Source organism: Diplotaxodon limnothrissa, linkage group LG6, assembly GCF_057381915.1.
Source record: "Diplotaxodon limnothrissa isolate DT_005_m linkage group LG6, D_limnothrissa_male_GT1.1, whole genome shotgun sequence".
Taxonomy (NCBI): Eukaryota; Metazoa; Chordata; class Actinopteri; order Cichliformes; family Cichlidae; genus Diplotaxodon; species Diplotaxodon limnothrissa.
In genome coordinates this window covers 22870203-22889296 of record NC_140601.1, presented here as the reverse complement: position 1 = coordinate 22889296, position 19094 = coordinate 22870203, and the positions used below count along the sequence as shown (strand labels likewise).

General features: G+C 41.0%; 1 protein-coding gene across 1 annotated transcript; it reads right to left on the bottom strand.

Moving 5' to 3' along the window:
- prss12 (serine protease 12) lies at positions 1-18481 on the bottom strand. The gene is made up of 13 exons (XM_085355940.1): positions 18148-18481; positions 16896-17034; positions 15635-15807; positions 15333-15483; positions 14493-14671; positions 13377-13518; positions 13046-13263; positions 9720-9861; positions 7605-7810; positions 6936-7014; positions 6243-6365; positions 2769-3064; positions 1-323 (listed from the first exon to the last, which is right to left on the bottom strand). Exons 1-13 carry the CDS (start codon positions 18479-18481, stop codon positions 1-3), a joined length of 2505 nt encoding a protein of 834 aa, XP_085212066.1.
- Positions 18482-19094: the final 613 nt, after the last annotated feature.

Below are 19094 nucleotides of genomic sequence, written 5' to 3'. Positions count from 1 at the left end.
TTACTTCTTTTTTTCATCGCGTCCAATTACTTTGCGTATCCAGGAGCTAAATGCGGAGACTTTGGTGTAGACACCAGGGGACTGCTGTGTCCTGCAGGCCTGACCCCAGGATGTGACCCCGTAAACAACCCAACCCCCTCCTGGGCGCTCACACACCAATGGACCTCCACTGTCTCCACGGCAACTGTCCACACGCCTTTCTGAGTGGATGCTGCCGGCACAGAGCATGCGGCTTGTGAAGGCTGTGTGAAAATGCTCCTGGCAATGGCGGCGTGGAAACAGAGACAGAGGAGCCTGCTGCAAGGTCTTGGAGTATGAACGGCCTGGAAAAGGAGAGAGCAGAGAACAGCAGGTTTCAAAGGTGCGCCTGAATTTATGCTCCAAAGAAAGAGAACAAGGTTTCAATGGGCAGCAGGAGGAAAAACTGCACTTTCTTCTGCATCTTCGGCAACATCAGCATCTCATGGCTCTCAGACACAGATCCAGCATTTAACTCTGACTGACAGCAGCTGCTACATGCTGTATGATGTGTGGGTTGTGAGATTAAATTTGGGTAGATTGTGTGTGCGATCATGATTGGATTTCAAGGAAAGTGAGGCAAACATACAAAAACGATGTGTTTATGACAATTATTCACAGTGAATTCTCATTTAGTGCCATCATCAAGAATTTCTGTTTATCCCTCAACTTAGATACAAAACATGACCTAGAACACATGACTGCATGTGGTTAGTGCAAAACGTAAATATAAAGTTAGCATGGCTCAACATGATGTTGAGCTGTTAAATGTTTACTCCGTTGAGTAATATTATCACATGGTAGCATGCTGATTTTAAACATTTAGCTCACAGTGCCAGACAGCCTTTAATCCTTGTGGTTATGAAGCAGTGTTTCACACGAGTATCACTTTTGCCAGTCAAGTTTAAATTTCTGAAACTTGACTGGCCAGTATGAAGGGGAACTGGGAGACAAGTCAGTTTCGAGCTTTGTGGCTTTCTTTATTCCACATGGTTCCCACGCTGCGTCTCTTTTTAAAAAAAAAAACCCAGCCTTTTTACACCTATTACAGCATACATAGCCTCCTAAAGGCCAAACAACAAGCAGCAACCCATTTTTGCATTGAAGCAAAAAGAACTGCGACCACAGCAACCCGTGGATTTCTACAATTGTGTCGCTGGGACAAACAACCAAACTAATGGACTGGTTCTTATATACCGCTTTTCTATTCTTCTGAGCACTCAAAGCGCTTCACCCATCCACACCCATTCGCACAAGCACATTTTTCCTAGGTGCTTTCTAACTGACATTCACACACATTCATACTCCGATGAACCTGCTCTACCACCTGAGCTACAGCCACCCCGAGCTCTGCAGCTCAGAGCTCTGGAGTTGTGAGTGGTTTCTTTCTCTGATGCTCTCCAATGCCACATAGTACTGCCAACTATCCAAGGCAGCTTAGGATGGCAGACGTGTAAAATTTGCTTGCGTGTGTGATATCAGAGGGGCACTAACAGCTGTAATAGCCTGCATTGCCTCACTTAAATAAGCTAATAAAAACGCTCTTTTCCACAAACATCAATGTTCTATCACATGTACAGTCCACTACTTAGAATCCATGAGTGAAACACGCTCGGATCTTAGGGAGTGTGTGTTCTAGCTTGACCGTGTCCTGTGTTCTTTTGACTCACTGTGATTAATGACATCAGCGTGTAATTTAAAAATCACTAACAGATGTGCATGTGCGCATATGGTCAGGTGTATGGACAGAGACAGAAAATGAAGTCAAACAAGTACAATTTACAGCACTGATGACGGACTCGTCTTTACTTCATCTGGCTTTGCAGGTGACCTTTAAAAACACATTCAATTGAGAATAGAATTTTTCTGCTCTTTGGAGAATCACCCTTAGCTGAATACAGAAACAACCCTTTGGGTGCACTTGTTTCCCTTTATCGCCTTACTGCTGAGTTTTTTTTTTTTTTAACACTGAGGGGCATCTGGAGGTCTCTGTTAGTTTTTAAATACGTTTTTTTGACAGCAGAAGTAATTGTGACAAACTATTTTCAGTTAACAATTAACATGGAACTGAAAACGTGCAAATGTGAGATTCTTGTGAAATCTATGTTGGCCTTGAGAGGTGAAAAGCACTGCAATGTAAGAAAACACAAGCAAATAGAATAAATATTTGCTTGGTTTTTGTTGTGTTTTATAGAAATAAATAACAAAACCATAAAACAAAATGGAGAGGGAGACAATAACGTGATGGACCAGCTCAAAAAGTGGCAAGCTAACAGCAAACACATATCTACAATATGAAATGAAGCATGTGATTAAAACACACATTGCCTCCATCTTTTTCCTCCCTCATATCTCCCACAGATGAATCCTCCGCTTTTTTGAGTGTTTCAAACTTGGTCTGAAAATCTCATCATTTGGTTTTTGTCACTTCCGCAGCTGGTCCATCATGATATCGCCTCCCCAGAAAAACCCTGTTGTGGTTTAAGAGATTTTTTTTCTACTATTGTGATTTATTCAACTTCTGTTGTGTTTTGTGTGCTGTTGCAGCGTTTTTGTATTTGCTGGTGTTATTTTAAGTTGCAGTGCATTTGACCTCTTGGAATCACTACAATACTGTGGCCCTGTGGCGTTAAAGATTTATGAATGAAGATTAAAGGGTATTTTGCATAACGTTGCATAATGTTTTGTGACTTCAGGTTATGCACCCCAGGTTATCCACTCAACACTCAAATACACATACACACCCTCACCTGTGTCGCCCCAGCCGGTAATGTGACAGTTGCTGGCTTGTTTGAGCACTCGCTCTTTCCTCATGGGCAGGCAGGCGGGAAGGACATGACGGCTGAATGACACACACTCTCCCGGCATCTTGTCCACTGCCCCCTGTGACAGATGAACCAGGGCCAGGTCGTAATCATTGCTATGGGTGTGGTAGCTTGGATGGAGCACAATTTGATCGACACCATACTCCTCTTCATATTCCTCAGGGACGAGGGAGTGGTAATCTCCCACTCTAACTTTATACTGCTTGGTGCTGTTTCCATACCTGCAGAGAATTGTAGATATATATGTATATATACATATTATGTATGTATATGTATATCTACCTATCTATCTACACACACACACACACACACATATATATATATATATATATATATATATATATATATATATATATATATATATATATATATATATATATATATATATATATATATATATATATATCATCTATCTATATATATATATCATCTATCTATCTATCTATCTATATATATATATATATATATATATATATATATATATATATATATATATATATATATATATATATATATATATATATATATATCATATATATATATCTATATATAGACACAGTAGTTTTATGAGTTATGGTAGAAAGAGCGTAAAATGCATGCATGCACAAAGCTCACAAAGCTGTACAATCCTCTAAAGTGACTGGCTCTGACTTTCAGGTTTCAGTACAAATACACAATGCTATTCTCTCAGCAACATTCACAAAACATCTGAAAAGTATGTTTAAATGTTGGGAGGAACAATCCAGCACAAAATATTCACGCAAAAATCTCATCTATCTCATAATCACAGCTTTGCACAGATGGAGTGACAGATTTGCTGTCACTCTTGTCTTTAGTCATACTCTGTTTGTTTAGACCAGGGGCAGGCAACTCCAAGCCTCGAGTGCCGGTGTCCTGGAGGTTTTAGATGTGTCCATGATCCATCACAGCTGATTTAAAGGGCTAAATGACTCTCCAGCATTTCTTGAAGTTTTCCAGAGGCCTGGTAATGAACTAATCATTTGATTCAGGTGTGTTAACCCAGGGTGCGATCTAAAACCTGCAGGACACCAGCACTCGAGACCTGGAGTTGCCTACCCCTGGTCTAAACAAACAGAGTATGACTAAAGACAAGAGTGACAGCAAATCTGTCACTCCATCTGTGCAAAGCTGTGATTATCTGACTCATAGCATGACATACCAGCGTTTTTCACACGTTCAATTAATTCTTTGGTGTCTGGTGTCTTTGAAATGGAAAGGGAGGGACATAGAAAGGTGCACCAGAGTGCAAAGAAACGGGTAAATGAAGAAGAGTTAAAGAAGGAGCCAAGTCTCCGTGTCTCGTTACATATGGTGCAGTCTTTCCGGAAAGATCGCCTGACCTGGGAATGTTACCGGGTCCCTGGCAGAGCAGAGACACTGCTGACGAGCCTTTTGACTACGTAAATCTTCACAAGCACACAGTCACAAATACAGCTCACATTGACTATTTACATTAAAAAAGTAAATGAAGTGGCACGAGCAACCAGGCTTCCTGCGCTTAAGGCAAAATCTCCAGATTATGATGGATTTTTCACATATTGCTGCTGCTGCTGAAATCTGTGTGTAATATTATTGTTGGCACACCTGCAGCTGTACAGCTACAAGAAAATAATCGGTTTATGTGTTGGCTGCAATAAGATGAGACCATTTTTCATAAACATACTAAGAGAATCAAACAACATGGTCATGCTACTAAAGGTTGAACAGCTGCACTTATTTCATATTTAAGCCATCTGTACTTGTAGGCAAAATCGAGCGAACATAAGTGAATACACCAAGTTGCTCATCTAATTTCTCTGACCTAAAGGGCCGCATAGTATTACGTTGCTTGTTGCTGTGTGTAACTTTGTGCTTGTTTATGTATCACTCTATTTTGGAGTATACTGGATGAAAGGCGACACCGTGAAGTCGGAAGTCTTCACAGGTCTATGTCCTCTGGCTCGCATACAGCAAATTTCTTTTCATAGCTGTCATAACCGAGGCCAACAGCTTGAGGCATTGAAAACCGATATCAGGGAATTAAGCTGATTGACTATCACTATTGAAGTCCTAAATAGCAGAACTGGGTGGCAGTGGCACCGGTGAGACCTGCAGGGCATTTATGGCCTGTAGGTCACACCATAAATGCACAAAGACTCGCAAAGGTTAAACAGCGAGCGCAACACAAAACAGCACAAAAGACTTTCACACCTGTGATGACTTTCACAATGAAAAGTGCCTTCAGGTGACTGCAGTTTAGACTTCATGAAATACAGATAAGCCTTAAAATTGCAGTGAAAACACGTCAAGAAGCTGTACTGTTCAAGGAATAGGCTAATAATGAGATGCTAATATTAGATAAACTTGGCTCTCATTCATCAGTCTTCCATGTTAGCCCCACCTCACAAGTTAAAAGGTGAGTTCCTTTAGGCTGTTTCTTAAGTAGCTCTGGCCCTCTGAATCAATAAAACGGCAGCCACACGAAAACTATGAGAAACGTTCTCTTGCAGCGCAAGAACAATTAAAGCATTATGTTTGAGGATAACTGTCGAAGGTTCCACAAGGCTTACAATGCAGCTTTTGAGCAAGTATAACAGTCGTCAGTTTAATCTTACCCTGGTGATTAACTAATCACCAAGTAATCACTACTACCTAAATCTACCTCCTGTAAGAAAGTATAGTTAATTTGGAGCACTTCCTGTGTATCGTTTCGAAGTAGCTGAAAGTAGCACTTTCACAGAGGAGAGGAGTTCTTGCATATACAGCCTCTGACAGCTAAAGTGGTCTGGAAATGGCTCAGGAAACGGCACTGGGAAAGATTTAGTGAAAGACTTCTTCCTCTCTGAAATGTGGAAACACTTGGATTTATAGTCATGGACCTTCTGGGGTCTTTACGGGGCTGTGGTTCTCCCACCAAACCCCACCACTGGAACTAAAACCCAGTAACAACCAAAATATATTATCAGTAAAATAAAGCCTGACAATCCAACATGTACTGTGTAAACATTTAATGTGGACTATTTGTTTTTCCACTGCCTTCTCTACTGTATGCGTTAGGTGATAGATGTTCGGTTTGTGGCATCATGTGGAGGCCTCTAGTCCAGATGAAGTTGAGTTGAAGCAATTGCCTTTCTTCCTGCCACCTGCACCATAACCACAGCCAAACCAGCACTGAATAATGCTCAAATGTTCAGTTCTCAGCCCTTCATCAGTCTTGTGCATGCGCACACATTGTCGAGCTGCTTTGGGATGAATTCAAATATCCTACTTTATGCAAAACACTTTTAAGACTTAGCAAAATATGTGTAAGCACAATCCACATTTCCACTTCAAAAGTCTAATATGTGCGATATGAAAAAAGCCAGTGTATTTGTGTAATAGCGGATGTGTGTTTTTGACCTTTTGAAGCAGTGTGCCGAAGTGAGGACCCAACAGGTGTCAATGAGAGTTGCTCCACAAACCAACCTCCCATCTACTCGAGATCCTCGCAAACGGATAGCAGCCTGCCATGGCCAGCCACCCCTACAAAGAAAACAGCCAAAGAACTTTAAATTGTATCTTTAGGCACTTTCTTACTAGCAGCTTGTGACAGAAACATCAAATAAACACACACTTTGTATAACTTAAAGGTAAAATTGTATTTTTACAAAAAACAAAGAACTATTGGCTGAAAACGTGGCACATCTTGGCACGGTGTGTGCTCTTAAACAAATTAAGAATACTAGACAAGTGCAGGAAGTTCACCATTAATGAAGGGTGGGATCATCTTAATAGATTATAGAACCAAAAGGCAGCTGACATCCAAAAAAGAGAGGTAGATTTCCCATTTTCTTAGTTAAATAAAATGAAATAAGGGGTGGCTCAATACTGTTTCACAGTGTTGTGTATGGACCTGCTTTGTTTTAAAACATGCGTCCCCACACAATGTATCTTGATGTTTGTCTGCACACACAGTTTTCTTTGCCTATAGCCCTCAGATCAGCTGTTTTCTATCTAAGGTTTGCTTGAAAATGTGGCCATTATTCTTTATTCTAGATCTCTGACAGGATTTTTCCATGCTGGTATTAATCCCTGCTCTCCCTGCCAACTTACCTCAGAGAGTTTTCTCCTCCTATGATTCTCCTCTGGCGAGTGTGTATGAGCCGCAGACCGCAAATTGAGTCCACAGGATCTGACAGAGACAAAAGAGGGACCAGTGGTTGTGTATATTTGAGAGCCTGTGGGAGGGTGATGATTGCTAAACCATACATCTCAGCTCCAGTGTTGGTTTTATTAAATGTTTAGTCTGGTCAGAAGCATAATTCTTCTTTTCCTACTATAATATGAACCTGAATTCAATTAATAAATAAATAAAGTGATTCCTTTCACTGTTTGTCTATGTGATGTCCAAAACTACATGCAAAACGAGACAAAATACAGTCCTGCATTGGTTATGTGAGAAATGGTAGCATCAGAACATGTGCAGGTAATGGAGAGCATTTTGTGCGTCTGCCCTGACGTGTCACTGACAGGATGAAGCAATAATACTGTAAAACTCTCCATTTTACCATCTGGATACACACAGTCATCGAAGTCCCACACTTTCTGCTTAAACTCTTACGCTGGTCCTTTCTTCAGCCATTTATATCTTTTGAGTTTTCGGGTGTGTATAACATTTTGGACGTGTTTGCTAAACACAGTATAGTTTCCAGATGAATAATAGAAGCTCTATTTGTTTTCAGAGTTATAAAGTGAAAACCAGGTCCTGACTAACTGACTGACCTTTCACCACTTTGTAGCTGGGCTGCGGAGCTCCGTAGTCGCATATGACCCCAGCGTCCTCGCTGTGGCGGCAGTTGTGTGTTCCTGGAACCTCTTTGATACAATCAGCTAAAGAAAGCTCTTCACCAGTGCACTTCACATTGTCCACGTGGATGGGCCCCGTCCCTTCACCGAAGTATGCCATCACGCGGGCCTTTGCCACGCCACTTGAGAGGACAGACGTATACGCATTTCACTACATCGCTTTCTCAGTTATAGAAAACAAACACAAGAACAGGCAGAACTGTCCAAAAAGTAACACATTCTGAGAAACACACGTTCTTTATGATCAGAGGGGAAAAAAAGATCTGTGGCACAAATTAAGTAAAAAAGTAAGTCTTAGTAAAAATATTTAGATAACGTGGGAGATCTGATGGTAGTTCCGAAGAAGAGTTAGTGCCCACCATCAGTGGACCTGACAGATATAAAGTTCTATTATGGCCACAGCAATTTAAAATATATTGATGTAAAATAAAAGAATTATACTAAATATGGAACTGCACTGGAGCTCTGCACTTGTTTTTGCACAAGCAGCAACAATGGAAAACTCTGACAATGACCTTCTGTTGGTATTTCACATGGAGCAAAGTCTGTTGTGTAACATTCTAAGGAAAATTTGAATGTGCGGCGCATGCAGAACAGACGTCTTTTGTTTATCTTTCAGCTGTAACAAGTCAGACAAACTGACTGACGTGAGTGATGAGGCGTTTTTCAAAATTCCATTTACAAATGTCTTTAAATAAGAGTTGAACATTATTTGTTATTACATAGACCTGTTTAGGTGCGTAAGTGAAGGCGGTGACAACAAATTGGTTTAGATGTTAACATTTGACCTTCTCAGAATGTGACGCAAACTAGGTTGACAAAGGATAGCAAAACTTTGCACCATTATCTCACCCCTGACTTAAATTAGCAAAGAACTAACACACACTGGCCTGTAGGATGAACTTGTGTAGGTACAGACTGTAACTGTGAATTTAATTAAGACTGATAGATAACAGAAAGAGAAGGTCTTATGTTGCATCCCTGGAGTATGTTGGGTGACAGGTCTCGTTATCCACTGGGAACCTTGTGTCTCTTACTTACTCATCTAATGTTGTATCTGTGTGTTCAATAGCTCCCTAGACAATGTATGTAGAAAGTGACCCTCCGAGTTGCTTGGAGCAACGCCTAAAGACTGACATCATGCTGGCTTGGTGTATCTCCGAGGCAACCCGCGGTTAACGTACAACAACAGTTAAAAAAAAGAGCTGCTTTGGCTATAAACCACTCAAGTTGGAAAGGAGGGCCAAGTGTTTTCTCATGAATATCTTTGCTGAGGAGTGATGAGAAAGGAAATAAGACAGTTTGTTATAGTAAAGTTTTCCCTTGTCATCTCATTGTCATTGTTCTTGAAAACAAAAAGGCGTCTCAGAAGAAAATGAAAAGGAGGCCTCTGGACAAGTGCCAGGAAACATATCCGATACTTGAAATGTGACTTTTGCATCATTAGCCTGTGTTTTAAATCGAAAATTTATTTTTGTAAAGGTAACAGAAAGGTCACCATGAAAAGCTCATACCAAAACATCTTAACAACTACAATCAAAGAAAGAAAATTAATAAATAATGAAACGCAGTCATTTTTTATGATTTATAATCCACTGTAGCTTTTTTTTTTAAAAACTGTAAATAAACTTGAGCATTTCAGACGTGTGATGAAGGCAACATGGAAGCAGGTAAGGATTGTGAGATGAAGAAATGGGGTGATGGATTTTGCAAACCGAGTAGATTCAGTCTGGATTCACTTAAGTGAGTATAATGTACGAGGAGATCACATTGCATTTCTACAACTTTCAGCTAAGCTTTTCTCAAACACTTCACAGTACCTCTGTTTCAGTGATGCTGATCCTGTCCATAAGTGCTTGCACTTTTTTCTTTTTAACCAGTTTTATTATTTTCTGACATACTGTCAATCAAAGGATTGGTTGGGACATAATGAGCTAGTGAATCAATGCTGTGTGTGTGTGTGTGTGTGTGTGTGTGTGTGTGTGTGTGTGTGTGTGTGTGTGTGAAATTAGCCGATTCCAACTTAAATACCTATATCCCAACTGCCTGCAGACAACCTCAGCATCATGATCAGTCCATCCATCATCACAGACAGTCCCCCACTGACCGGACAGATAGAGCTCGACACGCCCTTCTCTAGGGCTCTCTCCTCCTACTAGTCTCACTGGCACACCTGAAGAACACATACACACACAACAGTTTAGGCTGACAGTGCATGAAGATCACATGCTGGCTCAGTTGATTGAAGATGTCTAACACCCAGAGTCTTGAAATGTTCAAAGAAGCAAACATTCCTCTAACAAACCTGATCTGTCTAGTGAATAGAAGCATGTGTGTACATGCCCTCTACAAATAAAGTAGCTGGAACACCTGTCTATGTTCTTGCACGAAAACACAGTCTGTGTGTGTGTAGTTGTGTGTGTGTGGTTGTTTATCTTTATCTTTATTGGCTCTCATCTCATTTTTTCACACGCACACACTTTCTCTTGTTCTTTCTTTCAAGTGTTCGCTCACACTGTTAATCAAATCAGTATAAGCTCTACATTGATCTAATAGTTGTGAGCATACAGATGCCCCAAAATGCACACACAAACGCACACACTCACACCAAACACATTTAAGTGTATACTAATGTCTTTCCCGTCTGTAGACATTTTCAGGATCAGTTTACATTCTTTCTAAGTTTCAGCTAAATCTGATTTTTTTTGTTTTGCCACTGAATCAACATACCTAGATCGAAAGAAGAAAGATTTTCTCATGGAATTTTCTTTCTTTGCGTCCTTCTTTGTTTCTTTAAGAGATCATTTCAGAGATATCATTTTTTTGTGCTTCGTAGTCTAAACATTCCTAAGCAGGGAACCTCAGTATAAAATGATTCTGGCTCTATTACAGTAAATGAAATACCAAAATTTTCTTAATGACTGTGCTTTTGGGACATAGGACATTTAGAAGGGTGAGATTTAGGGGAGGGAGAATTAATTGTGGGAATGTTTACATCTTAGTTGGTGTTGGCAATTAAGGAAATGTTTGTCCATCCTTAGAAACACAAACAGTTCTTCCTGTCTTAACACACACACACACACACAAACACACACAGAATTGTGTTTAATCAACTAGTGAACATTACCTATATAATTTTCTTCAGATTACCCCAGTTTTAATCATAACCTGTATCAAGTGCCAACATTAACATAAAAGGCTTTAGTGTAGATTTTAATGATTTACATCAGTGAGCTCTGTTCAGGAGGGAAGGTCTTTTCAATGTGACTATGTGGAGCCATATTTATATCCCCTCAGCATGAGTAATAAAAGTAAAGATATGCACACACGCTACATTACTGCTCTGACACGGCCTTAATGTGATGATCTATCACAACAGAGAGTTAAAGTGAAAGGCTGAGTGCCTGGTTTATCCTGCCTGGCTAGTTACTTTTTTCCCTTTTCCAAAAACAACACAGCCTGATCTGTCTTTGGCATGCCGAGGGATGAAGTGGGGTTTTGCTCACACATGTAAACACTCAAACGCAAACACGTAATCAGACGCGCATACAAATGCTCCACAGTAATAACAGAATTCTTGAGTTGCATTTTTGTGGGGTAAGAGCGTCCCTGAGGCTATTGCCAAACAATGTAAGCCATCTAAACCCACCAAATTAAGCAGCCATTTCATTTTGTATGCGCTCTCTCTACACAAACTTCAAACCTGCCCTCACTCAGGATGTAAAAAACACAGTGTTTTCTGTGTCATGGGCTAGACTTATTAGACTTGTGCACGCGACATTTGCAGAATGATCTGAAACCTGAGACATCTGAGCCATACAGAGATGTATGAAACTTTACCCGCCAGCATCTCTTACCCTTGCAGAACTTTATTGCTGTCTGGAAGCTATAGACATAGATCTTGTGTTATGCGATAGGTTGGCCATACTAGTGCACTGGTGCCTGGCAGATGTGATTGTACCATCAGGACTTATAGGTAAAGGGTCTGTAGTGGAGTCATTTGATCATGATGACTTTACCATGATGCCAAGTTATTAAGGCTGGAAAAACCAACTGACAGCTGTGCTTACTAGAGTTAGCATGGCTTATATCATCCTCTCCCTGTGTCTCTTGAAAAAGGCTGACTTTGTTTTTCTACACACGATGAGGTTTAATTGCCTGCAGGTTGCGGCAGACATGTCAGGAACAGATTTCAGATCAGCTTGCCCTTCCATTATCTGTTTTTATGAAAGGAAAGGCAAATTACAAAGACGTTTTAATCATTTGGCTAAACCCACCAAATTAAACAGCCATTTCTCCCTGATTATAAAGTTGGCCTACAAGTGGAAAGCCAGGATACAAGAGTCCTTCATAATTTGTATTTTTGTTACTAAGAGTAATAATTTTGTGTATTTATTAGTCTCCCTTGTTACATTTGCTTAGCCCACTAATCCTAAAAGGATCTATCAGAATATCTCATGCAGATTATATCTGCCAGGCCCACTGATGGTGGCATCAGTGGGCCTGGCAGATATAAAGTAATATTGTTGTAACAGCAATTTAAAATACATTTATGTAAAATGAAAGAATTATACTAAATATAGTTCCATATTTAGTATAATTCTTTATGTGTGTTTTCTGCACTTTGTTTTTCTGTAAACAGCAACAATGGAAAACTGGCAATGACCTTCTGTTCAGTATTTGAAACGAAGCAAAGCCTGTTGTGTAATTCTAAGGAAATTTTGAATGCGTGGTGCATGCCCAACAGACCAGATTTATTATCTTTGATGTTGATCTTTCAGCTGTAATAGGTCCGAACACCTGACTGACACACAAGTGACATTCTGCTGATGAATGGAAACTAAATTCATTTCTTGGAAAGTACAACAGTTTGATTGACTCCTGGGGAATCCCATTTATGCAATGAGGCGATCTCTACTGGGCCAAGGCCAACCAAACATGAGAGGGGGAAAAACAAAATCCACTGATCAGCAATACTGAAAGTCTTAATATAGACTAAAATCAGTAAAACTGGAGAGCATTAAAATATCATAAGGGGATGTAAAAATACACTTCTTTCTTATGATGAACTACGAGCCCTGAATTATATTTCTGAAAAAAAAGTATGAATGTAAATGTGTGCATAACAACCTCTTTTCCTAAAACATTATCCAGAAAGATTTAGAGATTATGCATGCCTGCACGCCCAATATATGTCCTATGTTGTTATAATAATCCAGCCTAAAGCTTCAACTAGCACTATGCTTCAAAAAAAAACTGTGCCATATATATATAGTCACATACAAGTTGCAGTATACATAACCACATACAAAACCATGCATCTCTCCCATATATAACCTTTTAATGTATTCTCTTACTGATTGGAAGACCCTCTCCATTGTGCTCAGGGTTGCATGCAATGTTAACATCTTCCTGGTGTGTACAGTCGTGGTGCAGCCACTCCCTCCTGTTGCACAGCAATAAACTAGGTTCTTTCCCCGTGCAGCTCACATCATCCAACAGAATAGGACCTAAGCCCACCCCAAAGCGTGGAACTGGAGTATCTGGCACTCCAGGAGAGAGAGTCTCTCCGAACCTGCACATGCAGACACACATCCGCAATCAAACAAACATGTTTAAGTTATTTATGAGCAATGATTTGGAATAAATACAAAGGTGTGTGAACGGGTGGGAAATACTTTACATTACCTGTAGCCAAGCTGTCGGCACACCACTTGCGTGTTTGAGTTTGTCCAGCCGTCGTCACACACCGTTCCCCACTGACCACGGTAGAAGATTTCTAGACGTCCCTCGTGGCTGCCGGCACCCCCAACCAACCTAATAGTACCATCTGGAGAGAAAGTGAGAGAGTGATTGGGGATAAACGGGTCGAGAGAAAGAGAAATCTCCTTTTGAATGTGAATAAATTTCTTCTAGATTTCTTCCAAAAGTCACATATTTTACTTTTATCGTTTTTTTAAGTTTTGCAGGAAATAACGGAGCACAGCAAAGCTATTAACTGCACTGTAAACGTTCAGAGTGTAATTACTGATGTTGTAATGAACAAAAAAGCTCTGGTCAATCCTGTCTGAACCAAATGCACCAAGATGTAATTTACCAAAGGTCAGCCTAAGGATTTATTGGTAAGAATTTAAAGTATCATGTCACATTTGACCTTTGACCACTCCTTCAAGGTCAAAAGACTGACTAGATATGAAGGTCAAAGAGTTAATAATGCTATATAGCACTTTTTAAAACTGTTTCTTACTGCCGCTGTAATGACAAAATATACACATATAGCGAATGATATAGTAAGATTACAAAAATCACAATATTTTATTATGACTTTCTCATGTAACTGACAGTAACAGGTTATAATTCTTTAAATACATAACAATTGGAATACATATACAATGGATCTGAAAAAGTTTCTTTTTATGGGGGGGGGGAACAAAAATCAAAATTATGTCAAGGATATTAAAATGAGTTTCCACAGGGCACTAAAACAGGCCAATTGTTTTTACTACAGACCTCTTCTACTCCCGTAAAGGTAAATACAATCCAGAGGCTGAGCTGCCTTGGTGAAGGTTTGCGCTCTCAGAGTGCTTCTTGTTGTTAATGTTATCAGTTACACCTGTGCTTGATACGTCAAAAATGTGGGAAGAGAGAGCAACAAAAGCAAAAAGCAAAATCTTTAAGGGTCATGGGAACTTCCTGATGTTTCCGGTATAAGGTGAGAAGCTTTGATTTCTATATATATAAACATGTCTGTGTGTATCCCACTTTGATGTCTTTGCTCCTAACAATGATTATTTGGTGATCTACCTGTAAGAGGATTGCAGGAGACCCCTGCATCTTCAGAGTGCAGACAGTTGTGTTCTCCCCATGCACTTTTTGGACATTGCTCCAGAGTGAGCTCATTGCCTGTGCAACGCACCTCGTCCAACCACAAGCGGCCTGAACCCTTGCCAAAATGTGCCTGGCCCCATGCCCTTGCAACGCCACTACAAAGAAAAGGAAAGATGCAGAATTCTAAGACATTTTGGCTCTAGTAATACTAATGCAAAACACATGTGCTCATTGGACATGACGTACAAAATGCAGCGCATACAATACCGTATCCTTTTCTCCTTTAATTTAGAGGATTTACAGAGTGAGCACATTATATGTCATTTTTAATATCGGGACACTGCTTGTCACGCACATCCCTGCAAATGTAAACATTGCGATGTATTTGCTCCCTGTATAGCGCTGCTAAATATGCATATCTCTGTGGTGCTAGAATTCTAGCAGGAACAATGAGCCTGATTCACTGTCTGACCCCCAGATGTTCTTTACTGCTTGCTCCTCTTCCTCTGTGTCTGAATAGAAAGAATACTTGTCATACTTTTGGAGACAGAGGGAGAGAAAGACGGAGGGATACCCGCACAAACTCATCTCCAGCTGCCTTCTGTATCTTTCTGCCACACATTTTTTTCTCACTTCTGTCACACCGGCAGTGTATTTCCTTTATGCTAATTTGAATATGAACATTTGTATCATTGTGTGTGTGTGTGTGTGTGTGTGTGTGTGTGTGTGTGTGTGTGTGTGTGTGTGTGTTTGTGTGTGTGTGTGTGTGTGTGTGTGTGTGTGTGTGTGTGTGTGTGTGTGTCAATACGACTTAACCTCAGCCCCAGCTGTCGACACACCACCTCTGCGTCACTGTCATCCCATTGGTCATCGCAGATGGAACCCCACTCCCCGGCATGGAGGACCTCAACCCTGCCCTCTGACTTTGACCGGCCTCCCACCAGCCTTATGGGAAGGGACACACCTGCTGAAGTGTGAGCAAGCAAAAAGCACACAGTATGCTGCTTTTTTATTTGTATATTTTTAAAGTATATATTTATTGAAATTTGTAGTTTGTAAGATCATTTGATTTCTTTCAACTTATTCTCACAAACCTCCCATGGCAGATCTATAATTACCTGGCTGCTGGTTGCAGGTAACAGCTGCAACCAGAGAACACTCCTCGCCATTCCAGGTTGCCTTGGGACACTGGAGCAGGTCTGGCTCTTTGCCTTGGCAATGGACTGCCGTCCAGTGGAGCTTGGCTGTGCCTGGACGGAACAGAGGAACTGCTCGAGCGCGACCTGAAAATCTGGAAGAACATCAAAAGGGAAACATGTTAGTTATAGTAATTTGAAAAGCTTTTTAATATTCCAGCTGACACTAACCCATCCACCCCTCCATCCGTTTTCATAATTATGGTCACGGGTTGACTGGAGACTATTCCGACTCACACTTGGCCAGAAACAGTCCATAACAGGGCTACTACACTCTCACATCCTCTCTGCGGCCAATTTAGAAGGAGTCATTAACCTAACATGTCTTTTGAATGTTAAAGGAAACCAGATAACCTGGAAGTAGGTACAGGGAAAACATGCAAGCTCCACACAGCACCATCATGCCACCTGACACTGATCCAAATCTCATTTAATAACAAGAGTTACAAATTACAAGCAGGCAGCTTTATTAACCTGCTAGCAGTAAGCTTGAGCTGTCTGCACATGCATAATCTGTTGCTCTGGGCCAATGCCGTTAGTAGTCCTTACACCCAACAGCTTTCAATAATTAAGCATGTGAAAGTCATCACCAAGCACTCCAAATGACATATGCCTGACATTTGCCCTTCTTCCTTTCTGCTGTGGACTTTCATTGACTCCTGTGTGAGTACAAACACACGCGGGCAAGTGTTCGTATCAGAACGTGTGCCAGCGCTGGTGTTAGTGACAGCATGTGCAATAAGTCAAAGAGTTTCTCTGTTCTCCAGGGAGAGCAGGACAGTTTCTCAACTGACTATGGACTGTGCTGTTATATACAATCTGACTACAGGCTCCCTTGAGAAGCATGACAACATCTCATAATCAAGTCCACGAGACACAGTAAGAGGCACATGTGAAAAACAGAAACAGAGAACGGACGAGTATGCGAGAAACAACGTCAACGGCACGACACTCGAGGTATTTAAGTGCCTCTGGGGAATAGAGGGCTGGAATGTAAGAGTCAAACAAGAAGCGTCGAGCAGAAAAGAGGAGCGTGCCTGAATGAAGCTCTGTTAGCAGTTATGAATTTAACGGCAGATGGTGACAGAACCTGCACCTCTGTCTAAAGACGTATGTGAGAGGGAGGGATAAAATAAATACCGCACATTTAAGCATATGTGTACGTGTTTGTGCTCTCTCTCACCCCTTGCCCAGCTGTCTGCAGACCACTGTAGCATCTTCGTCTCCCCAGTCGTTGCTACAAATGGACCCCCACGTTCCCCCAAGGTACACTTCCACCCTGCCATCTAGCTTGGAGCGGCCACCTTGCAGACGGACAGAGCCTGAGATGGAAAGACGGTTGGAGAAAAGTAGATGTAAAACTGTATGTAATGTGCAAAAGAATCTTTTTGGGGAACACCTGAGTTTAAAGTGGGGGGGGGGGGGGGCTAAAACTGGCACAAAGTCAGGAGAGAAAAAGAGACACTATGCGAGCTCTAAAACACACATAGATCACCGGCCATGTTTTCATGTTTTCATGTGTGTTTCACCACATCACACAAAAAAATAAGACAGTAATGTCAAAAAGTGAAATATTAAAGAATGCAAACGATATGTCTGATTGTTTATTTTAAATGTCACACCTTTTGATATTATCTATCTGCACAGCCAGTTCCTTCAAAAGTGGAGAGACGTGTTCTTCCTGTGCTGCCCCACAATGCAATTCATGACCTAAATATTTATAACCCATAAGATCAATATGATATAAGAAGAATAAGATAAATATAAGATGATTACAAAATGTGTTTTTCAGATTTGTTATTTGCAGGTATAGTCGTTCAGTGTGTGAGCATGCATCAGGGTAACCTGATTGCTTTACATTGTAAAGTAAGAAGCTTACAGCGAATGCCTGGGTGCACATCCATGCCAACGCACACTCACACAAATTCATGCCCCTAAATATTCATAGGTGCCTGAGCACCCTGTGGCTGTCTTCCATGTGCAATTGTAAACACACTGAATCTGAACACCTGACTTACCGGCATGTAATTGTTAAAACGTTCAATAACTGACACCAAAACTGTAATGTAATACAGCTGCATATGGATTTTTAAAAAAGGAAGAGCTGAAAACACAAATATTTTCATATGAACAATTACATTCACACCCTGGTAAACCAAAGGTATGGTAGGCTTTAATGATTCCATGGGTGGATGCTCTATGACTCAGCTGCACAGTACTGTAAAAACACATGTATCAACAGCTTCTCAGCCCCTATAAAAATGTTCATTCCATTCATGTTGGCCTTTTATCTGCTGTAGCATGTCTTGAATCCTGCTCATCTGGGGATTTCACCTTCTTCTAGGTGTAATATTTGTAGCCACGTTGTACAATTTCGAGGCTGTTAATGCCTATAAAACACAATAAAGCTGCTGCTACTAGGCCTGCGTGTTTACCTTGTTTACAGTCGCAGTACCCCCAGTCTACTCTGCCTCTGTGGTTCCTAAAAAAGCACCAGGGTCGGATTCGGCCGTCCGGGTTGCGACAGTGGTTGTGCTCGCCTATGCCTTTGCCCGGGTACCGTTCGTCGAAGCCGGAGACTTCGGTCCAGTTCATACACCGGGTGCCGGACTCAGTGACGTCTATCGCTCCCCGGTAGAAGCCGTCTTTCCCACGACTCCCGGCACAGTCGGTGAACGGCAGGATGAATGAAGGGACGCTGCTGGCATAACAGCGAGTGCTGATCGCAGCCAAAAGAGCGGCTTTTAAAACAAAAAATGGCACATTCATGTTAGGGCTATGACGGATCCTATCATCAGCTAAGGGTTTCCACGCGTCCAGTCAGCCTCTCGCCCAGCCGTGGGACGAGAGTGAGAACGCTGCGGATCGATGAAACCCCTTTTTCTTTTTTGTATAGGCAAGGCAGTCCTCCAACGAAAATTCAATAACATGGGCTACATGATGGAAGTAATTTTCCTCAGATGACTGATTTGACCAACTGTAGTGTACCTATATTTTCAAATAGGAATGTTTTTTTAGATCTTTTATTTTGGCATTGTGTTATATGTTTCAGTACCCTTTACTACTCATTACCCACTCGACCAAGTAGTTTAGAAATATTCTATAAAATACAATCTACAACTCCTCCTGACGCACAGCATTCAAATGCTCTCAAACATGAGGGCATTTGCTCCAATAACATAAAACATGAAAATGCATGGTATAGACCGTGGTGTTGTTATTTTTATTGCTCGAATTATAAGTATTCAGTCATTTGGAGCCGATTTGTAAGGACTTAATTTGAGGTGCGTTCTTGCAGTTGAGCTATCTGAAGCACTTGCTTTTATCATTTTGCACAATCTTCTCCTTTAAAAATGAATACGCTCCATTGTCTATCGCAACT

Bases quoted from the DNA above. Each gene is read 5' to 3' on its own strand.
- prss12 (XM_085355940.1), bottom strand. From the start codon at position 18,481: ATGAATGTGCCATTTTTTGTTTTAAAAGCCGCTCTTTTGGCTGCGATC. The intron at 15,484-15,634 runs GTAATTATAGAT...CTCACACTTCAG, and splicing joins TACCTGCAACCAGCAGCCAG to CAGGTGTGTCCCTTCCCATA. The intron at 7,015-7,604 runs GTCAGTCAGTTA...TGTCTCTGTCAG, and splicing joins CAGCTACAAAGTGGTGAAAG to ATCCTGTGGACTCAATTTGC.